The sequence below is a fragment of the Balaenoptera acutorostrata genome, chromosome 2 (genome assembly GCF_949987535.1).
Source record: "Balaenoptera acutorostrata chromosome 2, mBalAcu1.1, whole genome shotgun sequence".
Taxonomy (NCBI): domain Eukaryota; kingdom Metazoa; phylum Chordata; class Mammalia; order Artiodactyla; family Balaenopteridae; genus Balaenoptera; species Balaenoptera acutorostrata.
In genome coordinates this window covers 102,060,335-102,077,890 of record NC_080065.1, presented here as the reverse complement: position 1 = coordinate 102,077,890, position 17,556 = coordinate 102,060,335, and the positions used below count along the sequence as shown (strand labels likewise).

General features: G+C 35.6%; 1 protein-coding gene across 4 annotated transcripts in view; it reads right to left on the bottom strand.

The window, feature by feature from the left end:
- DMXL1 (Dmx like 1) overlaps positions 1–17,556 on the bottom strand; it is a 133,643-nt gene that overhangs the window by 21,443 nt on the left and 94,644 nt on the right. For all 4 annotated transcript variants that reach the window (XM_007180964.2, XM_007180965.2, XM_007180966.2 and 1 more), the window contains 4 exons: positions 9,423–9,509; positions 6,728–6,849; positions 6,223–6,364; positions 1,777–1,837 (listed from right to left, as the gene is read on the bottom strand). In XM_007180964.2, coding sequence (XP_007181026.2) covers positions 1,777–1,837; positions 6,223–6,364; positions 6,728–6,849; positions 9,423–9,509 — 412 coding nt within the window. The remainder of the gene's footprint in view (positions 1–1,776; positions 1,838–6,222; positions 6,365–6,727; positions 6,850–9,422; positions 9,510–17,556) is intronic.

Sequence of the window (17,556 nt, the reverse complement as noted above, 5' to 3'; positions counted from 1 at the left end):
GCAGCAATGAAGACCCAATGCAGCCAAAAATTAATTCTTTAAAAAACAAAAAAAACACAAACGTTCCTATAAACCAGGTTGTCTAAGCAAATATTCCTTATTAGTAAGTAAAGTCTGTTACATCATATACATGTAAGGAAAGAGTTAAATGCAACCTTAAAAATCTTAATATATTCATTTTTTGTTTTTGAAATGGGGCTTTCCTTTTAAGACTTACATTTCTATTTCAGTTCAACCTATTAGATTAACTTCTAAAAAACTTCCCTGGAGTAGAAGTCCAAAAGTTTTGGTTTACAATGACTAAGATTTAAAAAAAATCTACTCCAAAGGAAGGAAGGAACTATTTTGAGGTATCTGTAATTCAGTGTAAAATTTTAAAAAAACTTGTTTCAAAACATCTCCAGTACATGAAAGGAGCCTATTGTTGAACTAAATTACTATCTGTGAGACTTGTTCATGACATGAAAAAATATACTGTAAAAAAATTTCAGTGATTAATTTAATTAGCATTTAATTTTTCAAGTCTCTTATCTGCCAGTTACAGTAGTTCTTCTCTGAACGGAGAAAGTACTTACCGCAAGACAGAAGTTACATGATATTACCTAATAACTCTGAAAATAAGTCCATTAATTGCCTTTGAAGCTCGGGATTATTTTCTTTAAATTTATGGGCTTGAGGTAGAGCCTATTTATAAACTAGTCACCTGTCATGATACATGCTTTGGGACTGAGAAATAATGAAATCCCTTCAATATTTCAGGAAACTTCTAAACCCTATTGTATAGAGCTAATTTTCAATATTATTTTATACCTCTAGCATAAGTAACAGAAGTTACCCTCTTCATCTTAAATATATGGTTCTCTTCAACCCTTTTATTAGACATTGGTAAACAACTTTGATAATAGATGCTTACAGCACTTATTATAATTAGGTAGAAAAGAACACTGGTTTTGCCACTCCTATTTTATCAAAACATCTCTCATAAAAAAGGTGGTACAATTTTTTTTATAGGTTATTAAATTGGAGGGACATGAGTACCTTTTAATTAACATGCACTATTTTCACTATTTTTGTTACTGTGTAGTAGGACAATTTGATGAAGGGCACTACTTAAAAATTATATTTAAAAAAACGTGGAATACACACATGCCAATATGAATACTGATTCCAACCCACCAGTTAATTTTAAAGTTGTCTCTATTATTTTTTCTCTGCTTCAATACTTCCAATAAATTCCCCATTAAATCTTTGTTAAAGTAAGAAAAACTTTTGAGATTCCTAGGAAGATTAACTAAAAATAAATATATCCTGCCTTAGAATGTAAGAATGTAGTAATAACCATTTCCTATACTTACTATTAGTGTATCTGATAAAAGACAAACTGACAAAATATTAATAAAATACAAACTGATTAGGAGGAGGCTACAAGTGACCCAGATATGGTTCTGTTCTATGTAATAAAAAAAGGCAGTGATCCAATTATTAAAACAATAATTATCAACTACAATTTAACATTGTGCAGAGTCCAGAAATGTTCGAAAATAAAATGTGATAACACAAATATTCAGTCAAAATGCTAAAAATTTACATGTTAAGTTAGCCTTCTCTATTAATTCAGGAAAATCACTTTTTCTATTTTTATCCAATTTTGAAGTGATTTTACTTGCTAGCAAACATTCCCTACAAAAAAATAAAGTAAGTGTTGACTATCTTTCAATTGAAACTAAAAGTTTCCTTTAAATTCCTTAAAATAATGGCTAATTATTATCAACTTACAGTAAGGAAGAGTTGGATGAGAAGTCATTCTTCTGACATTATTAATGGCTTTCTTAATCATCTGTTAACATAGAAAAATCATTCTTTTACAGTTACAATAAAAAGTAGTATTAAAAATTTAAATTGTGACAGGAAATTCAAATAACATTTATTCATTTTTACATGATTCCATAACTATCGTAATGGGTGCTAAAAATACTAAACAAGGTAACAGAAATGAAATTTAATAGCTCAGCTCTCTAACATTTAAGTGTACATACATTTTCTGCATCATTACCTAGTATCTAAGAACAAATTCACCTCAAGAATTTAGTCTTACCTCCTTTCTTGCCAATTCTTTTCTTATCCCATTAAATTTATTGGAACAATCCTGAATAGTATAAGGTTAAAAAGACAGGCAGAAGCATGTGAAAAAAAAAAAAAAAAAAGAGGTAAACAGAAAACTGTATAAATTTTTAACTGATAGTTTGGAACTATTTATTTACCCATTTTAAAATTATGCTTTGAATGATTTACATAGCCTGTCAAATAAGAGTAAACTAAATACGTGAAATTAAAGGGATAATTTTAATTTATAGACTATTTCCTACTTATAACTGTAACTATAGTTATAGGTTATCCTAAGTTTGTAGCACCAGTCTCATGTACATTTTGTTGTTATTCTTCTTCTGGATTTTAAATTATTCAATTAGCCTAAAGCTGTAAGTAAAGTGGGGATTTGGTAGGGAGGGAAGGAACTAGGCCAGCAGAACCAGTGAGGGATAGAAACACTGAAAGATATATATGGTTGCAGTTATACTCCAGAACAGCAGAAATTGGTCATAACTAGTATTCCTTTTCATTAGCATTCATAATTTAATAAAATAATAGGATTAAGAAAATATTTGATCAAATCCTCTACACACAAAAAACTACCTTCTGAATGTTACTTCTGTTTAGTAAACTTCATGTTTAAATCCCTTGCCCCTCTTAATTTAGAAAAAGTCTAAAGATTCCTGTTCTTTCTTTTAATTATCATTTTTTTTCTGGTAAGAGTTATCAAAGGAAAATCATGAGTAAAAAAATAAAAGAAAGTTAAATAAGATTCTGAAAGCATATGTAGAATATTATAAGGGAAAGAAATCATTAATCATTTTAGAAGATCCATATAAAAAGGAACCACCTTATTATATTGGTGTCTTTTCCCTGAGGATGGAATGCGATAATCCCAATACTTATGTTTACAAACCACAATGACCCCAACTAAAAAAGATGTCCTTTTAACATTTAAATAGGAAGAAAATCCAGTCCTAAGAGGAATAACAGAGGTAAATTTCCATATTATAATAATCTGGAGAATAAACAAATATTTTCTGAGCACCTACTAAATGTTAAGAGCCATTCTACTTAGAGATCATCAATATATAAGGCAGGCATAACATAATCTCTCAAAGAGCTTGCATTGCAGAGGGTATAAAAAAAGACAACCCAATAATGAATAATTTCCAAACTGATGATGAGATGATAAAATGGGATAATATGACGATCAAATGAGATAACAGTGTGGCTGGCAGTAGCGTAGGGAGGAGCAGATACCTTTGCTAAGGAAGCAAGGGAAATCTCTGGGAATTTGAGTTGAGATCTGAATGGTAAACAGAAGAAGAGTATTTCAAGCAGAAAACAAGGTAAAGGCTCTGAGCTTGATGTGCTCAAGTGACAGAAAGAAGGCCACTGTGACTAGAGCAGAGAGAATCAGGTGTGGAAACAAGGGAGATGCTGCTGCAGACGCTGGCAGAGTTTAAATCACATAGGGCCTTAGAGGCCATGTTAAGGACCTGTTTTAAAGCTGTACTGGGAAATCTTAAAGTTTTAAGCATGGGAGTGATAACCTGAATGATGTTTTAGAAAAGAGCAACTCTGCCTGCTGTGTACAAAACAGAGGGAGCAATATAGAAGCAGAGAGACCAGAAAGAAAGCTGTTACAGGAAGAATTGTAACCTATTCTCTGAAAGTGGAGTTGGAAAAAGTGATTATTATTTCTTTTTGTATATTTTGTATATTCTCTTCAAGTTCTTTAAAAGATAATAATATCAGTAGGTTTTACAAATGAATTTTAATGTATCTGTCAATTGGAAAAAATTTAACTATTAATGACCAAGTCTTTTCTTTTGAATAATCACTAGATTGCTTTTCAAATTCTTAATACTTAAAACACTCCTACCTGAAATCAATGAGTGAAGGGGAATGGAGGGCTTTAACACAAACTCTCCCACAAATTTGAGATAGTGACCTGAGTTAAATTCCTTGACCTTTCTGGATCTCAAGCTTCATCTAAAGAATGGTAAGTAGGAGTAATTACAACAGCTACAACAGATATCTCAAACAATAATAAGGTTATATGAGTGATAAAGGAACTGCATTAAGTATAAAATATTATCAGGTATTATTAAAGATGACTGAGCCTTTATTTAAATAATTAGCCTTACAAAAACCACCTACCACCTAGAAAGCCATGGAAAGAATTGCTGGTGCTGGGTTTCTTTGGTTCTGTGTATCAATTCCTATACCCTAAGTGTCAACAAAGGAATCTCATGTGGGTATAAACATGGATCACATCTTAGGTAATCAGGGCTCAAGAAGATCCTCCATTACTACAGAAAAATTCTGTTTTAGTTCATCTGCATATTATATTTTGCTTAAATTAAAAAAAATGTATATTGTTTTTATTTGTTCAAAAAAAGAAAAATTTATTTGTCTCAGCATCAACTAACAGTTGTTAGTTGATAACCATTTAAAAATATTATCTAGACTAGGGGTTGGCAAACCTTTTTCGTAAAGAATTAGATAATAAATGTTTTGGACTCTATGGGCATATAGTCTCTGCTCAGATACTCAATCCTACCACTGTAGTGTGACAGCATCCATAAACAAAATATTCAAAAAAATGAGTGTGGCTATGTTCCAATAAAACTTTATTTATAGACAATAAAATCTGAATTTCATATAATTTTCATGTGTCACAGAATACCATTCTTCTTTTGATTTTTTTTCAACGGCTGAAAAATACAAACACCATTCTTAGCGTGTTGTCGACACAACAGGTAGTAGGCAGGATTTGACCCATAGGCCGTAGTTTGCTGAGGCCTAATTTGGACCAGTAAGTTCCAAATATTATTACTTAAAATACAGCTCTTTGTATTTTCAATTATTTATTTAAAATAATTTTTATCCTTTTCAAATGAAAACATATTATTCTTCAAATCAAAATTTATAATTTCCAACACATATGACTTATTAAAAAAAATTAGAAAAAAAAAATTAGGAATTAAAAAAAATATATTTGGTGAGAACCCTCCTGTCTAAAGGAGCAGAGAATGGGGGCTGTATCATACCAGTGCTGTGAAATGTATTGAGACTTGCTTTTTGGCCTAGAAAATGACCACTTTTTGTAATCTTTCCATGAGTAATTAAGAAGAATGAGTGGTTTCTTTTTCCAAGGAGGAAATGCAGATGGCCTATAGATACATGAAAAGATGCTCAACACTGCTAATCATCAGGGAAATGTAAATCAAAACCACAATGAGATATCACCTCACACCTGTCAGAATGGCTACCATCAAAAAGAACACAAATAACAAATGTTGGCGAGGATGTGGAGAAAAGGGAACCCTTGTACACTGTTGGTGGTAAATAAATTGGTACAGCCATTGTGGAAAACAGTATGGAGGTTTCTCAAAAAGTTAAAAATAGAACTACCATATGACTCAGCAGTTCCACTCCTGGGTATATGTCAAAAACAAGAACAAAAACACTAATTCAAAAAGATACATGCACCCCAATGTTCATAGTAGTGTTGTTTACAATTGCCAAGATATGAAAGCAGCCTAAGTGTCCATTAACAGACGAATGGAAACAGAAGATGTGATACACACACACACACACACACACACACACTGGAATACTACTCAGCTGTGATAAAGAATGAAATCTTGCCATTTGCAACAACATGGATGGACTTGGAGGGCATTATGCTAAGTGAAATAAGTCAGAGAAAGACAAATACTGTATGATATGTGGAATCTAAAAAATACAACAAACTAGTGAATATAACAAAAAAGAAGCAGACTCACAGACATAGAGAACAAACTAGTAGTTACCAGTGGGGAGAGAGGAGAAGGGAGGGGCGTTATAGGGATAGGGAATTGAGACGTACAAACTATTATGGGTAAAATAAGCTACAAGGATATATTGTACAACACGGGGAATACAAGCCAATATTTTACAATAACTATAAATGGAGCATAACCTTTAAAAACTGTGACTCATTATATTGTACAGCTGTAACATAATATTGTACAGCAACAACTCAACAAAAAAATTTTAAAAATTAAAAAAATATTTATATCATCTTTTAAGTTAGAGAGAAAAACAGGACATTTATACACAAATATTTTTAACTTTACATACCACTGATGCTCCTCTGCCAGTCTGTGTACTACCAAGCCATGGCATGTTAATTGGAGTACCAGGATTGCTATGTGTGTATGGGGTTGTACCCTGCACAGCTGTTAAATCATCACGAGCATGTATAACCAAGAAATCTTCTGACCTACAAAGGAATATCAGCCAGAATGAAAGCAACCCATCAGTTCTTTATTTCTTCTGTTATACCTGAAAGCTCTAACATATGACTTTGTATTTCCCTTTAAAATTAATTTTTTTCAGCTCTTAACTCTCAACTCACAATAATTTCGTACGTGAACAATTTCAGATCCCTTCACCTATTCTCTTCTAACCCTCGATTCCCTTCTTTAAAGCTCCAGCTACCCCTTCTTTACTCTTTAGCATATCAATTTCCACTTTGCTTACAATCTAGGACTATTCCTTTAAAAAATCATTAAAAGGTATAGTTCTGTGGATGTCATTATTCATACTGCAATGTCACCAAATTAAAAACAAAGTATAAGGGTACCCTTTGGTTTCCATTTCTATATCATCATCTACCCAAGTATAGATCTGTGTAGCCAGAATTCCAGAAACATCTAGTTCTTGAACGTCATGGCTTGAAGCAATTGCTATGCAGTTTCTATTTGCCTGAAAAATAAATCATACAGTACTTTTTAAATAAAAAAGCATAACGTGTATATGCGCTACTTTTGAAAATGGAGACTACAAAACAGCCTCTAGAAATGATAACTTTAAGGTACAGAATAAATAGTATTTTCACAAATAAATATTTTAAATTAATTTTAATAAATAACTTTGAGTGAAATAATCATCAGCTTGAGCTTGGAGATATGTTTATATTCTAAGAATTCCAGAGCATCCAACAGAAAGCCAGCTATAAATGGAAATGCATGTGCCACTTCATTTCTTCTCCCAGCACTGTCTCTCTAGTCTACTAGAATGGTACAATCTCCCTAAGGTTTGCACAGTTCATAAATGTGGAGTGAGATGTTGAACAATATAGGAGCCCTGCGAGGTAAAGAAAGGTAAGGGAGATAAGGAACTCCAAACTAAAGAAATAATGGTGAATTATTCAAATAAGATGGTATCACTTTCACCTAAAGCCTTTCAATCTTAGGCAAGACAAACAGAATTTGGGAAAAGGTCACAAAGAAGAGGTGAAGAAGAGCGAGGGAAGTATGTCAGAAAAAATCATAAATGAAAACTTGGTCAGATTAAATGATAGAAAATTTTAAACATCTACAAATCTAAAACATGTATCTCTAAAACAGAAAATGGAAAGATATTGACAGCAAAAAGAAAACAGGATTAGTATTTCCATTATGTAAAATGCTACATACAAACTAATAAGAAAAAACTGAGACCCCAGAGATATGTGGGAAAAGGATATTAACTAGACTGTTGGAAGGTAATTCTCCATGGGACTCTCCACTTTTGCATGTCTTGTGAGTTAGTCAATGACTGCCTTTGTTTTACAGTATTATTGCCAGGATGTCTATATAGCTATAGTCTCTCCTTCCAGATCAAAAGGCAGATATGCTTAATGTACATTAGAAAAGATTTGGGTATCATTGGCCTTCTTGCTGTCACTTTGTGGGAACTGTACCTCAGGGAACCAGAGCAAAAATGCTAACATTCTAGTTTTTGCTATTAGTAATAAACTGTCCTTTGTCTCTGGTCTTGCGTCTTCTAACAGTATCCATTAAACTGTGAAAGCTAACTTGTTCGATTGAATGCAGGGGAAAATCTCAGATCCTTCACAGTTCCTGACACAGATAATTCACAACTAAACAAACAGGGAAAAGTTCAATCTCATCAGCATTCTAAATTACTGCAATTTAAAGCAAAGGATATTTCTTAGCTACAAATTTAGCAAAGATGTAAAAACAGTATATCTGGAGAAATAAAAATTAAACAAGTACACTCTTACAGAGTCAACAGGAAACTTTGTATATGTGGATGACTGTTCATTACTAGTTACTTATATAATACATCCAAGTAAGAGAAAAAAGCTAGTTTGTTTTATAGCACAAAATATTAAAATCTTATTTTCTTCAGGGGAAGGAAGTTACTTGTTGAGTGTAGATAATAATTTTATATTTGTATTGTATAATATGTATATATCATATTATATAGATATTACATCATGAGAACTGCCTGGCTAAGGGGCTAATCCCAAACTTGCCTGCTATGAACAGAACTAGTCACTGTTAGGGAGAGTCTTTGAGGAATATGAGATGAAGAACACAGGGAAAGATGAGGACAGAATGACAAAGGATCTATCTAGGTGAAATCAAAGAAAAGACAGATATAGGGAATTCCCCAGTGGTCCAGTGGGTAAGACTCTGCGCTTTCACTGCTGAGGGTGTGGGTTCAATCCCTTGTCAGAGAACTAAGATCCCACAAGCCGCATGGTGTGGGCAAAAAAAAAGACAGACATAGCATAGGAAGATGAAGAATCAACTAGAAGTCCCTATACATTTTGCAGTGAGGCAATTAGGGAAGATAAGAGGGGAAAATGACTAAGATAAATTTCAACCTTGGACCACTGTACCTAAGGCTACCTCTTCTGTAAGTAGCTTATAGACACCTCTAAGGAGGATATTGAGTAAGAAAGCTAAGGAATACAAAGAAAACTCTAGTTGGGCAGCTATTATAGCTGAAAGTCAAAGAGGGAGAATTTCTGTGAGTCACATATAAGCTTAATTTTGATCTATACGAAGAACCACATTCAACATATTCATATAAAGAAAACAGGCAACATTTTCTTTGGATTAGCTGCATGTGTTGTATAAATTCTAAAGGCAGGGGACTTCCCTGACGGTCCAGTGGTTAATATTCTGTGCTTCCACTGCAAGGGGCATGGGTTCGATCCCTGGTCGGGGAACTAAGATCCCGCATGCCAAAAAATAAAAATAAAAAATAAAATAAAATAAATAAATTCTAAAGGCAACTGCATATATAAATACTTGAGACCTCTGTGTAGTAATAAAACATTTTATCTGTTATACATCCAAGATCAAATAAATTATCAAACAATATAATCATTTTATAAAATAAAAAATTTACTCACATTGCAATTTAAGTAGAAAGTAGCTCTGGGAAAGGGAAACACTGCTACTGAATAAACTGACAGAACAGGAGACATTCTCCAACTATGAATACTTAATCAAAGAAAAGAAAAATGTCTATGTACTTACTTTATTAACAGCAAAGGCAGTAATGATATCAGATTCCTTATGAATAATTCTTGCTTTACCTCCAGGATATCCCGAATCTGCTTCTATCTAAATGGAGGGAAAGAAAATACAAAAATACAGTGATTTTAGTAAATGAAAAAACATAATATATGTGTCTTTCATTTAATACTTGCATAAATTAAGAAACTTTTCAGATATTTCAAATCCAAAGGTATTATTTTACATGTTACTTATTTCTAAAACAAAATTTGGCAAGAGGAATTTACATCTTTTCAAATTTGCTTTTTCACATATAAAAAGATAATTGATATACAACTTCATTAACTGCTTATGTTCTTAAGCTGCAATAAGTTAACTTTAAGACATTCTAATTATTAACGTTAAGATAAGTTTACTGCGTTTCTTAGTATTATAATCCTTTGATAATATTTTAAATATTTTAATATTAAAAGGTCAGAAGGTAAATATCTTAGGTTTTGCAGACCAGTAAAGAATTATGTTGCATATTCTTTTTTAAAACAACCTTTCAAAAATATAAAAACCATTCTTAGCTCATGGCCTACAGAAAAACAAGTAGGACACAGCCAGCTGAATACATTTTACTGACTCTTTGTCTAAAATAACTTTTAATTTATAAAAGAAACCTGAAATCCGGAAAGGCATAGTAATTTGCCCAAGTCAGTAATCATTTTAATAGCTGAATAAACCATAATTCAATATACTTTAGACAAGGGAAATATATTTGACGTTTTGCTTACCCCACAGAAGGCATATACACCTTTCAACTCAGAAGAGAGTACTGTATAAAATCAACATTTACTAAAATAAACAGAGGTAAAATGAAGAGGCAATTGTTAAGAGTTGGAGATGTTACTTAATGTACTATTTTGTTTCATTTTATTTTATCCTCCCTAACCATCAACCTTTAAAATGAATTATTATAAAATGTTTCACAACTCATTGTGCAGTGCAGAAGTTATTAATTTGAAATCAGAAAACAAATTAACTTCCTGGAAAATTTAGATAAAATATCACCAATCCCCATCCACTGTTTGACCACAGAACTGAGTAGGGTGAGCAGTATTTTTAAAAATGGCAACTAAGATGACAGTTCATTTGCAAAGTTGAAAGGGACATAATATAATCAAACCAAAATAACCATATGCAATCAAAACTTATAGCCACTGGATGTAAAGATGTCAAATATACTCTAATCTTAAATGCAACTGGATAACAAACACGAAAGAATTTCACTGCTCGTACCAGCATTTTGGTTGATTTGAGGGTTAACTTCTTTTCTAAATAAAGTCTTAGTTCTGGTTGAGGCCCATCATCCAGTAAGAATGTCTAAGTCAAATTCTGTAATTTCATGACCAAAATCCCAACTTAACCACCTACCTGCCTGGTATCTAAAGTACACTAAGTGTCCACTACTGGGTTTTGAAGAAAATGGAAATAAAGACAAATGATATTTCCATGGAATAGAGGGATATGCTATTTGCTGGTAATGAATGGGTGGGTGGAAAATTTCAGTTTCACCGGCAGCACTTCTTCGAACTTTACACTCACGGAGAGGAAAGCATGAACTTCAAAAAAGCTTCTTCAGTGTGGGAATACATTCCTGTCCTTTCATTATCTAGATTTACTAAAACATTGTTTCTTAATAGTGTGGTCCCAAGAAGACCTGCATGAGAATCAATTAAAAGGGGTGGGGTGGGGTAGGAGGAATGGTGTTTGGCATCAAGAGTTTATGCATATTTAATTTTGAGAACAATCATAAGTTGTAGGAGATGAATTTGGAGAAGTAGGCAGAGTTTAGTTTGCACAGGGCCTTAAAAGCCATAATAAAGAATTCAGATTTTATTTTAAGGTTAGAAAACCACTGGAGGGTTTTGATAATTCTGGATGCTGTGGGGCAAAACATAAAGGGCGTGAGACTGGTTGCCAGGAAACTAGTTAAGAGGCAACTACAGTAGCTGAAGTTAAGAGGCAGTGGTGTATTTGATTAGGGGAGTAGGAATGGTGGCACTGATTAAGTGGTTAGCATTAGGATAAATTTTGCCAATGGGTTGAGACTGCAGTAGTGAGAAAAAGAGAGGAAGCAAGGGTGACTCCCAGTTTTCAGACCATTCTCAAAAAATGATACTGAGACAAAAGTGAAGGAAAGAATAGGTTTAGGTTGGGATTAGGGGAAGACAGAAAATTCTATGTTTTGACATTGAGGGGGAGGTAACTACTAGATTATATATGCAAGTCTGGACTTCATGAAGTGAGCAGGGCTGGAGAGAATTAAGAATTATCAGCCAATAGATGATATTTAAGCCATCAGATAACCCAAAGAGAAAGTAAAGATAGAAAGAGAAAACGCTAGAGAACTAAGTCCTGGAGCACCCAACATTCCAAAGATAGGGAAAAAAAGACTGGTCATTTCAGGAGTGTGAAACAGCAATGGGAAAGATAAATACTGACACTGAATAAACTGAAAGAACAAGAAACATTCTCCAACTATGAACTTAATAATCAAAGATGATGTTATGGGAACCAAGTGAAATAAAGAGTTTCAAAAAAGTAGCTGGAATCAACACTACCAAAGAATACTGAAAAGTTGAATTTAAAAAGAGAGAGAATTGACTACTGAAACTAGTGTAGACATACACTATAGGACAATCTCAGTGGAGAGGGCTGGAGATAATACTTAACTAGGTTAGAGAAACATGTGACATCTGGTGAACAGGGTAGGAAGCCCACTGGGGAAGGTTCACAGGGGCATTCCACTGAGTTGATAATGTTTTATTTCTGAAGCTGGGTAGTTCCTACATGGTATTTGCAATACTACTCTTTAAGTCTTCTTGAATGACTTTACAGGCAACTCTGTAATTGAATTTTCCCAGGTAAAGGCTTAGTGAAATCAGGCAATAGATTCTCAAAGGTAGATTTTTTGGTTTTCATTTTAAAGTAAGACAATAAAGTATATTTGCTTATGTTGAGAATAATTTGAGAGGTAAAAATTTATCATGGAGGTGAGATGAATAAATACTGAAGCAAAGTCCTTGGGGAGGTAAGAGCAGACAGGATCAGTGCACAGGTGGAAGATTTGGCTTTGGATAAAAGAGTGACAGTGACATCTACTGTGAGAGAAGGCAGAACAAAACATCTGTACATAGAGCAGAAGTTAGATTTGGTGGTGGGACAATATGGTGGGCTAAAATCTCTGCTGACTGTACTTATTTTGACAGCAAAACAAGGTCATCCATAGAAAGTAGTAAAGAAATACTGGAAGTTTGAGGTAAGAGGGAAAAAGTGGGGAGAATGGAAAAGAGAATGAAGAAACAATTATGATGGTGGAATAGTTTAATTTGGGATTGTGGCTATAAATTTTAAATAAGGCAAGTCCCCATGATTTGTGCTTTTTCTTCATCCATGTTCAGCTATTTGGGTGCAGACACAGAGTAGACAGAGAGCTAGGTTTAAACAGGTTTGGGAATTTTCAAGGCAAGTACAGTGTAGAGAGAACAGGGCAAAAATGCTGAGGTTTGCAAGGGACTGATCATAATGATGGATCATGGAATCTAAGCTGGGAAAGAAAGGAACTGGGGACATGAAACAGGCAAATAAAAATACATAACTCACATGTGCTACAAACACTGAAAGTCATATGACATAAAATCAGAGTAAAAAAAATCACAATGGGGAGAGGAGCTTCAAGATGGTGGAGGAGTAAGACATGGAGATCACCTTTCTCCCCACAAATACATCAGAAATACATCTGCATGTGGAACAACTTCTACAGAACACCTACTGAACGCTGGCAGAAGACCTCAGACCTCCAAAAAGGCAAGAAACTCCCCACATACCTGGGTAGGGCAAAAGAAAAAAGAAAAAACAGAGACAAAAGAATAGGGATGGGACCTGCACCAGTGGGAGGGAGCTGTGAAGGAGGAAAGGTTTCCACACACTAGGAAGGCCCTTCGCGGGCGGAGACTGCAGGTGGCGGACGGGGGAAGCTTCAGAGCCACGGAGGAGAACGCAGCAACGGGGTTGCGGAGGACAAAGCAGAGAGATCCCTGCACAGAGGATTGGTGCCGACCAGCACTCACCAGCCCGAGAGGTTTGTCTGCTCACCTGCTGGGGCGGACGGGGGCTGGGAGCGCAGGCTCGGGCTTCAGAGGTCAGATCCCAGGGAGAGGACTGGGGTTGGTTGCGTGAACACAGCCTGAAAGGGTTAGTGCACCACGGCTAGCCGGAAGGCAGTCCGGGAAAAAGTCTGGAGCTGCCGAAGAGGGAAGAGACTTTTTCTTGCCTCTTTGTTTCCTGGTGTGCGAGGAGAGGGGATTCAGAGCGCCACTTAAAGGAGCTCCAGAGACCGGCGTGAGCTGAGGCTATCAGCACGGACCCCAGAGACAGGCATGAGATGCTAAGGCTGCTGCTGCGGCCACCAAGAAGCCTGTGTGCAGGCACAGGTCACTCTCCACACCTCCGCTCCCGGGAGCCTGTGCAGCCCGCCACTACCAGGGCCCCGTGATAAGGGACAACTTCCCTGGGAGAACACACGGCGCGCCTCAGGCTGATGCAACGTCACGCCAGGCTCAGCTGCCACAGGCTCACCCCGCACTCCGTACCCCATCCTCCCCCTGGCCTGAGTGAGCCAGAGCCCCCGAATCAGCTGCTCCTTTAACCCAGTCCTGTCTGAGCCAAGAACAGATGCCCTCAGGCGACCTACACGCAGAGGCGGGACCAAATCCAAAGCTGAACCCCAGGAGCTGTGCGAACAAAGAAGAGAAAGGGAAATCTCTCCCAGCAGCCTCAGGAGCAGTGCATTAAATCTCCACAATCAACTTGATGTACCCTGCATCTGTGGAACACTTGAATAGACAACGAATCATCCCAAATTGAGGAGATAGACTTCGGGAGCAACAATATATATATATATTTTCCCCTTTTTCTCTTTTTGTGAGAGTGTATGCGTATGCTTCTGTGTGTGATTTTGTCTGTATAGCTTTGCTTTTACCATTTGTTTTAGGGTTCAGTCTGTACTTTTTTTTTTTTTTTTAGTATAGTTCTTAGTGCTTGTTATCACTAGTGGATTTGTTTTCTTGGTTTCGTAGCTCTCTTCTTTCTTTCTTTTTCTTAATTCCTTTAAAAAATTTTTTTAATAATTATTTTGTATTTTAAAAACTTTATTTTATTCTTTCTTTTTTTCTTTTTTTTCTCACTTTTATTCTGAGCCGTGTGGATGACAGGCTCCAGGTGCTCCAGCCAGGCGTCAGGGCTGTGCCTCTGAGGTGGGAGAGCCGAGTTCAGGACACTGGTCCGCAAGAGACCTCCCAGCTCCACGTATTATCAAACGGCAAAAATCTCCCAGAGATCTCCATCTCAACGCTAAGACCCAGCTCCTCTCAACAACCAGTAAGCTACAGTGCTGGACACCCTATGCCAAACAACTAGCAAGACAGGAACACAACACAACCCATTACCAGAGAGGCTGCCGATAATCATAATGAGGCCACAGACACCCCAAAACACACCACCAGACGTGGACCTGCCCACCAGAAAGACAAGATTCAGCCTCATCCACCATAACACAGGCATTACTCCCCTCCACCAGGAAGCCTACACAACCCACTGAACCAACCTTAGCCACTGGGGGCAGACACCAAAAACAACAGGAACAACGAACCTGCAGCCTGCGAAAAGGAGACCCCAAACACAGTAAGCTAAGCAAAATGAGAAGACAGAGAAACACACAGAAGATGAAGGAGGAAGGTAAAAACCCACCAGACCTAACAACTGAAGAGGAAATAGGCAGTCTACCTGAAAAATAATTCAGAATAATGATAGTAAAGATGATCCAAAATCTTGGAAGTAGATGGAGGAAATACAAGAAACGTTTAACAAGGACCTAGAAGAACTAAAGAGCAAACAAACTGTGATGAACAACAAAATAAATGAAATTAAAAATTCTCTAGAAGGGATCAATAGCAGAATAACTGAGGCAGAAGAACGGATAAGTGACCTGGAAGATAAAATAGTGGAAATAACTACTGCAGAGCAGAATAAAGAAAAAACAACGAAAAGAATTGACGACAGTCTCAGAGACCTCTGGGACAACATTAAACGCACCAACATTCGAATTACAGGGGTCCCAGAAGAAGAAGAGAAAAAGAAATGGACTGAGAAAATATTTGAAGAGATTATAATTGAAAACTTCCCTAATATGGGAAAGGAAATAGTTAATCAAGTCCTGGAAGCACAGAGAGTCCCATACAGGATAAATCCAAGGAGAAACACACCAAGACACATATTAATCAAACTATCAAAAATTAAATACAGAAAAAAAAAAAAATTAAATACAGAAGAAAAATATTAAAAGCAGCAAGGGAAAAACAACAAATAACACACAAGGGAATCCCCATAAGGTTAACAGCTGATCTTTCAGCAGAAACTCTGCAAGCCAGAAGGGAGTGGCAGGACATATTTAAAGTGATGAAGGGGAAAAACCTACAACCAAGATTACTCTACCCAGCAAGCATCTCATTCAGATTTGACGGAGAAATTAAAACCTTTACAGCCAAGCAAAAGCTGAGAGAATTCAGCCCTACCAAACCAGCTCTACAACAAATGTTAAAGTAACTTCTCTAGGCAGGAAACACAAGAGAAGGAAAAGACCTACAATAACAAACCCAAAACAATTAAGAAAATGGTAATAGGAACATACATATTGATAATTACCTTAAATGTAAATGGATTAAATGCTCCAACCAAAAGACATAGACTGGCTGAATGGATACAAAAACAAGACCCGTATATATGCTGTCTACAAGAGACCCACTTCAGACCTAGGGACACATACAGACTGAAAGTGAGGGGACAGAAAAATATATTCCATGAAAATGGAAATCAAAAGAAAGCTGGAGTAACAATTCTCATATCAGACAAAATAGACTTTAAAACAAAGACTTATGACGTGACAAAGAAGGACACTACATAATGATCAAGGGATCAATCGAAGAAGATGTAACAATTGTAAATATCTATGCACCCAACATAGGAGCACCTCAATACATAAGGCAAATACTAACAGCCATAAAAGGGGAAATCGACAGTAACACAATCATAGTAGGGGACTTTAACACCCACTTTCACCAATGGACAGATCATCCAAAATGAAAATAAATAAGGAAACACAAGCTTTAAATGCTACATTAAACAAGATGGACTTAATTGATATTTATAGGACATTCCATCCAAAAACAACAGAATACACTTTCTTCTCAAGTGCTCATGGAACATTCTCCAGGATAGATCATATCTTGGGTCACAAATCAAGCCTTGGTAAATTTAAGAAAACTGAAATTGTATCAAGTATCTTTTCCGACCACAACGCTATGAGACTAGATATCAATTACAGGAAAAAATCTGTAAAAAATACGAACACATGGAGGTTAAACAATACGCTACTTAATAACCAAGAGATCACTAAAGAAATCAAAGAGGAAATGAAAAAATACCTAGAAACAAAGGACAACGAAAACACGACGACCCAAAACCTATGGGATACAGCAAAAGCAGTTCTAAGAGGGAAGTTTATAGCAATACAATCCCACCTTAAGAAACAAGAAACATCTCAAATAAACAACCTAACCTTACACCTAAAGGAATTAGAGAAAGAAGAACAAAAAACCCCCAAAGTTAGCAGAATGAAAGAAATCATAAAGATCAGATCAGAAATAAATGAAAAAGAAATGAAGGAAACGACAGCAAAGATCAATATAACTAAAAGCTGGTTCTTTGAGAAGATAAACAAAATTGATAAACCATTAGCCAGACTCATAAAGAAAAAAAGGGAGAAGACTCAAATCAATAGAATTAGAAATGAAAAAGGAGAAGTAACAACTGACACTGCAGAAATACAAAGGATCATAAGAGATTACTACAAGCAACTATATGCCAAGAAAATGTACAACTTGGAAGAAATGGACAAATTCTTAGAAATGCTCAACCTTCCGAGACTGAACCAGGAAGAAACAGAAAATATGAACAGACCAATCACAAGCACTGAAACTGAAACTGTGATTAAAAATCTTCCAACAAACGAAAGCCCAGGAACACACGGCTTCACAGGCGAATTCTATCA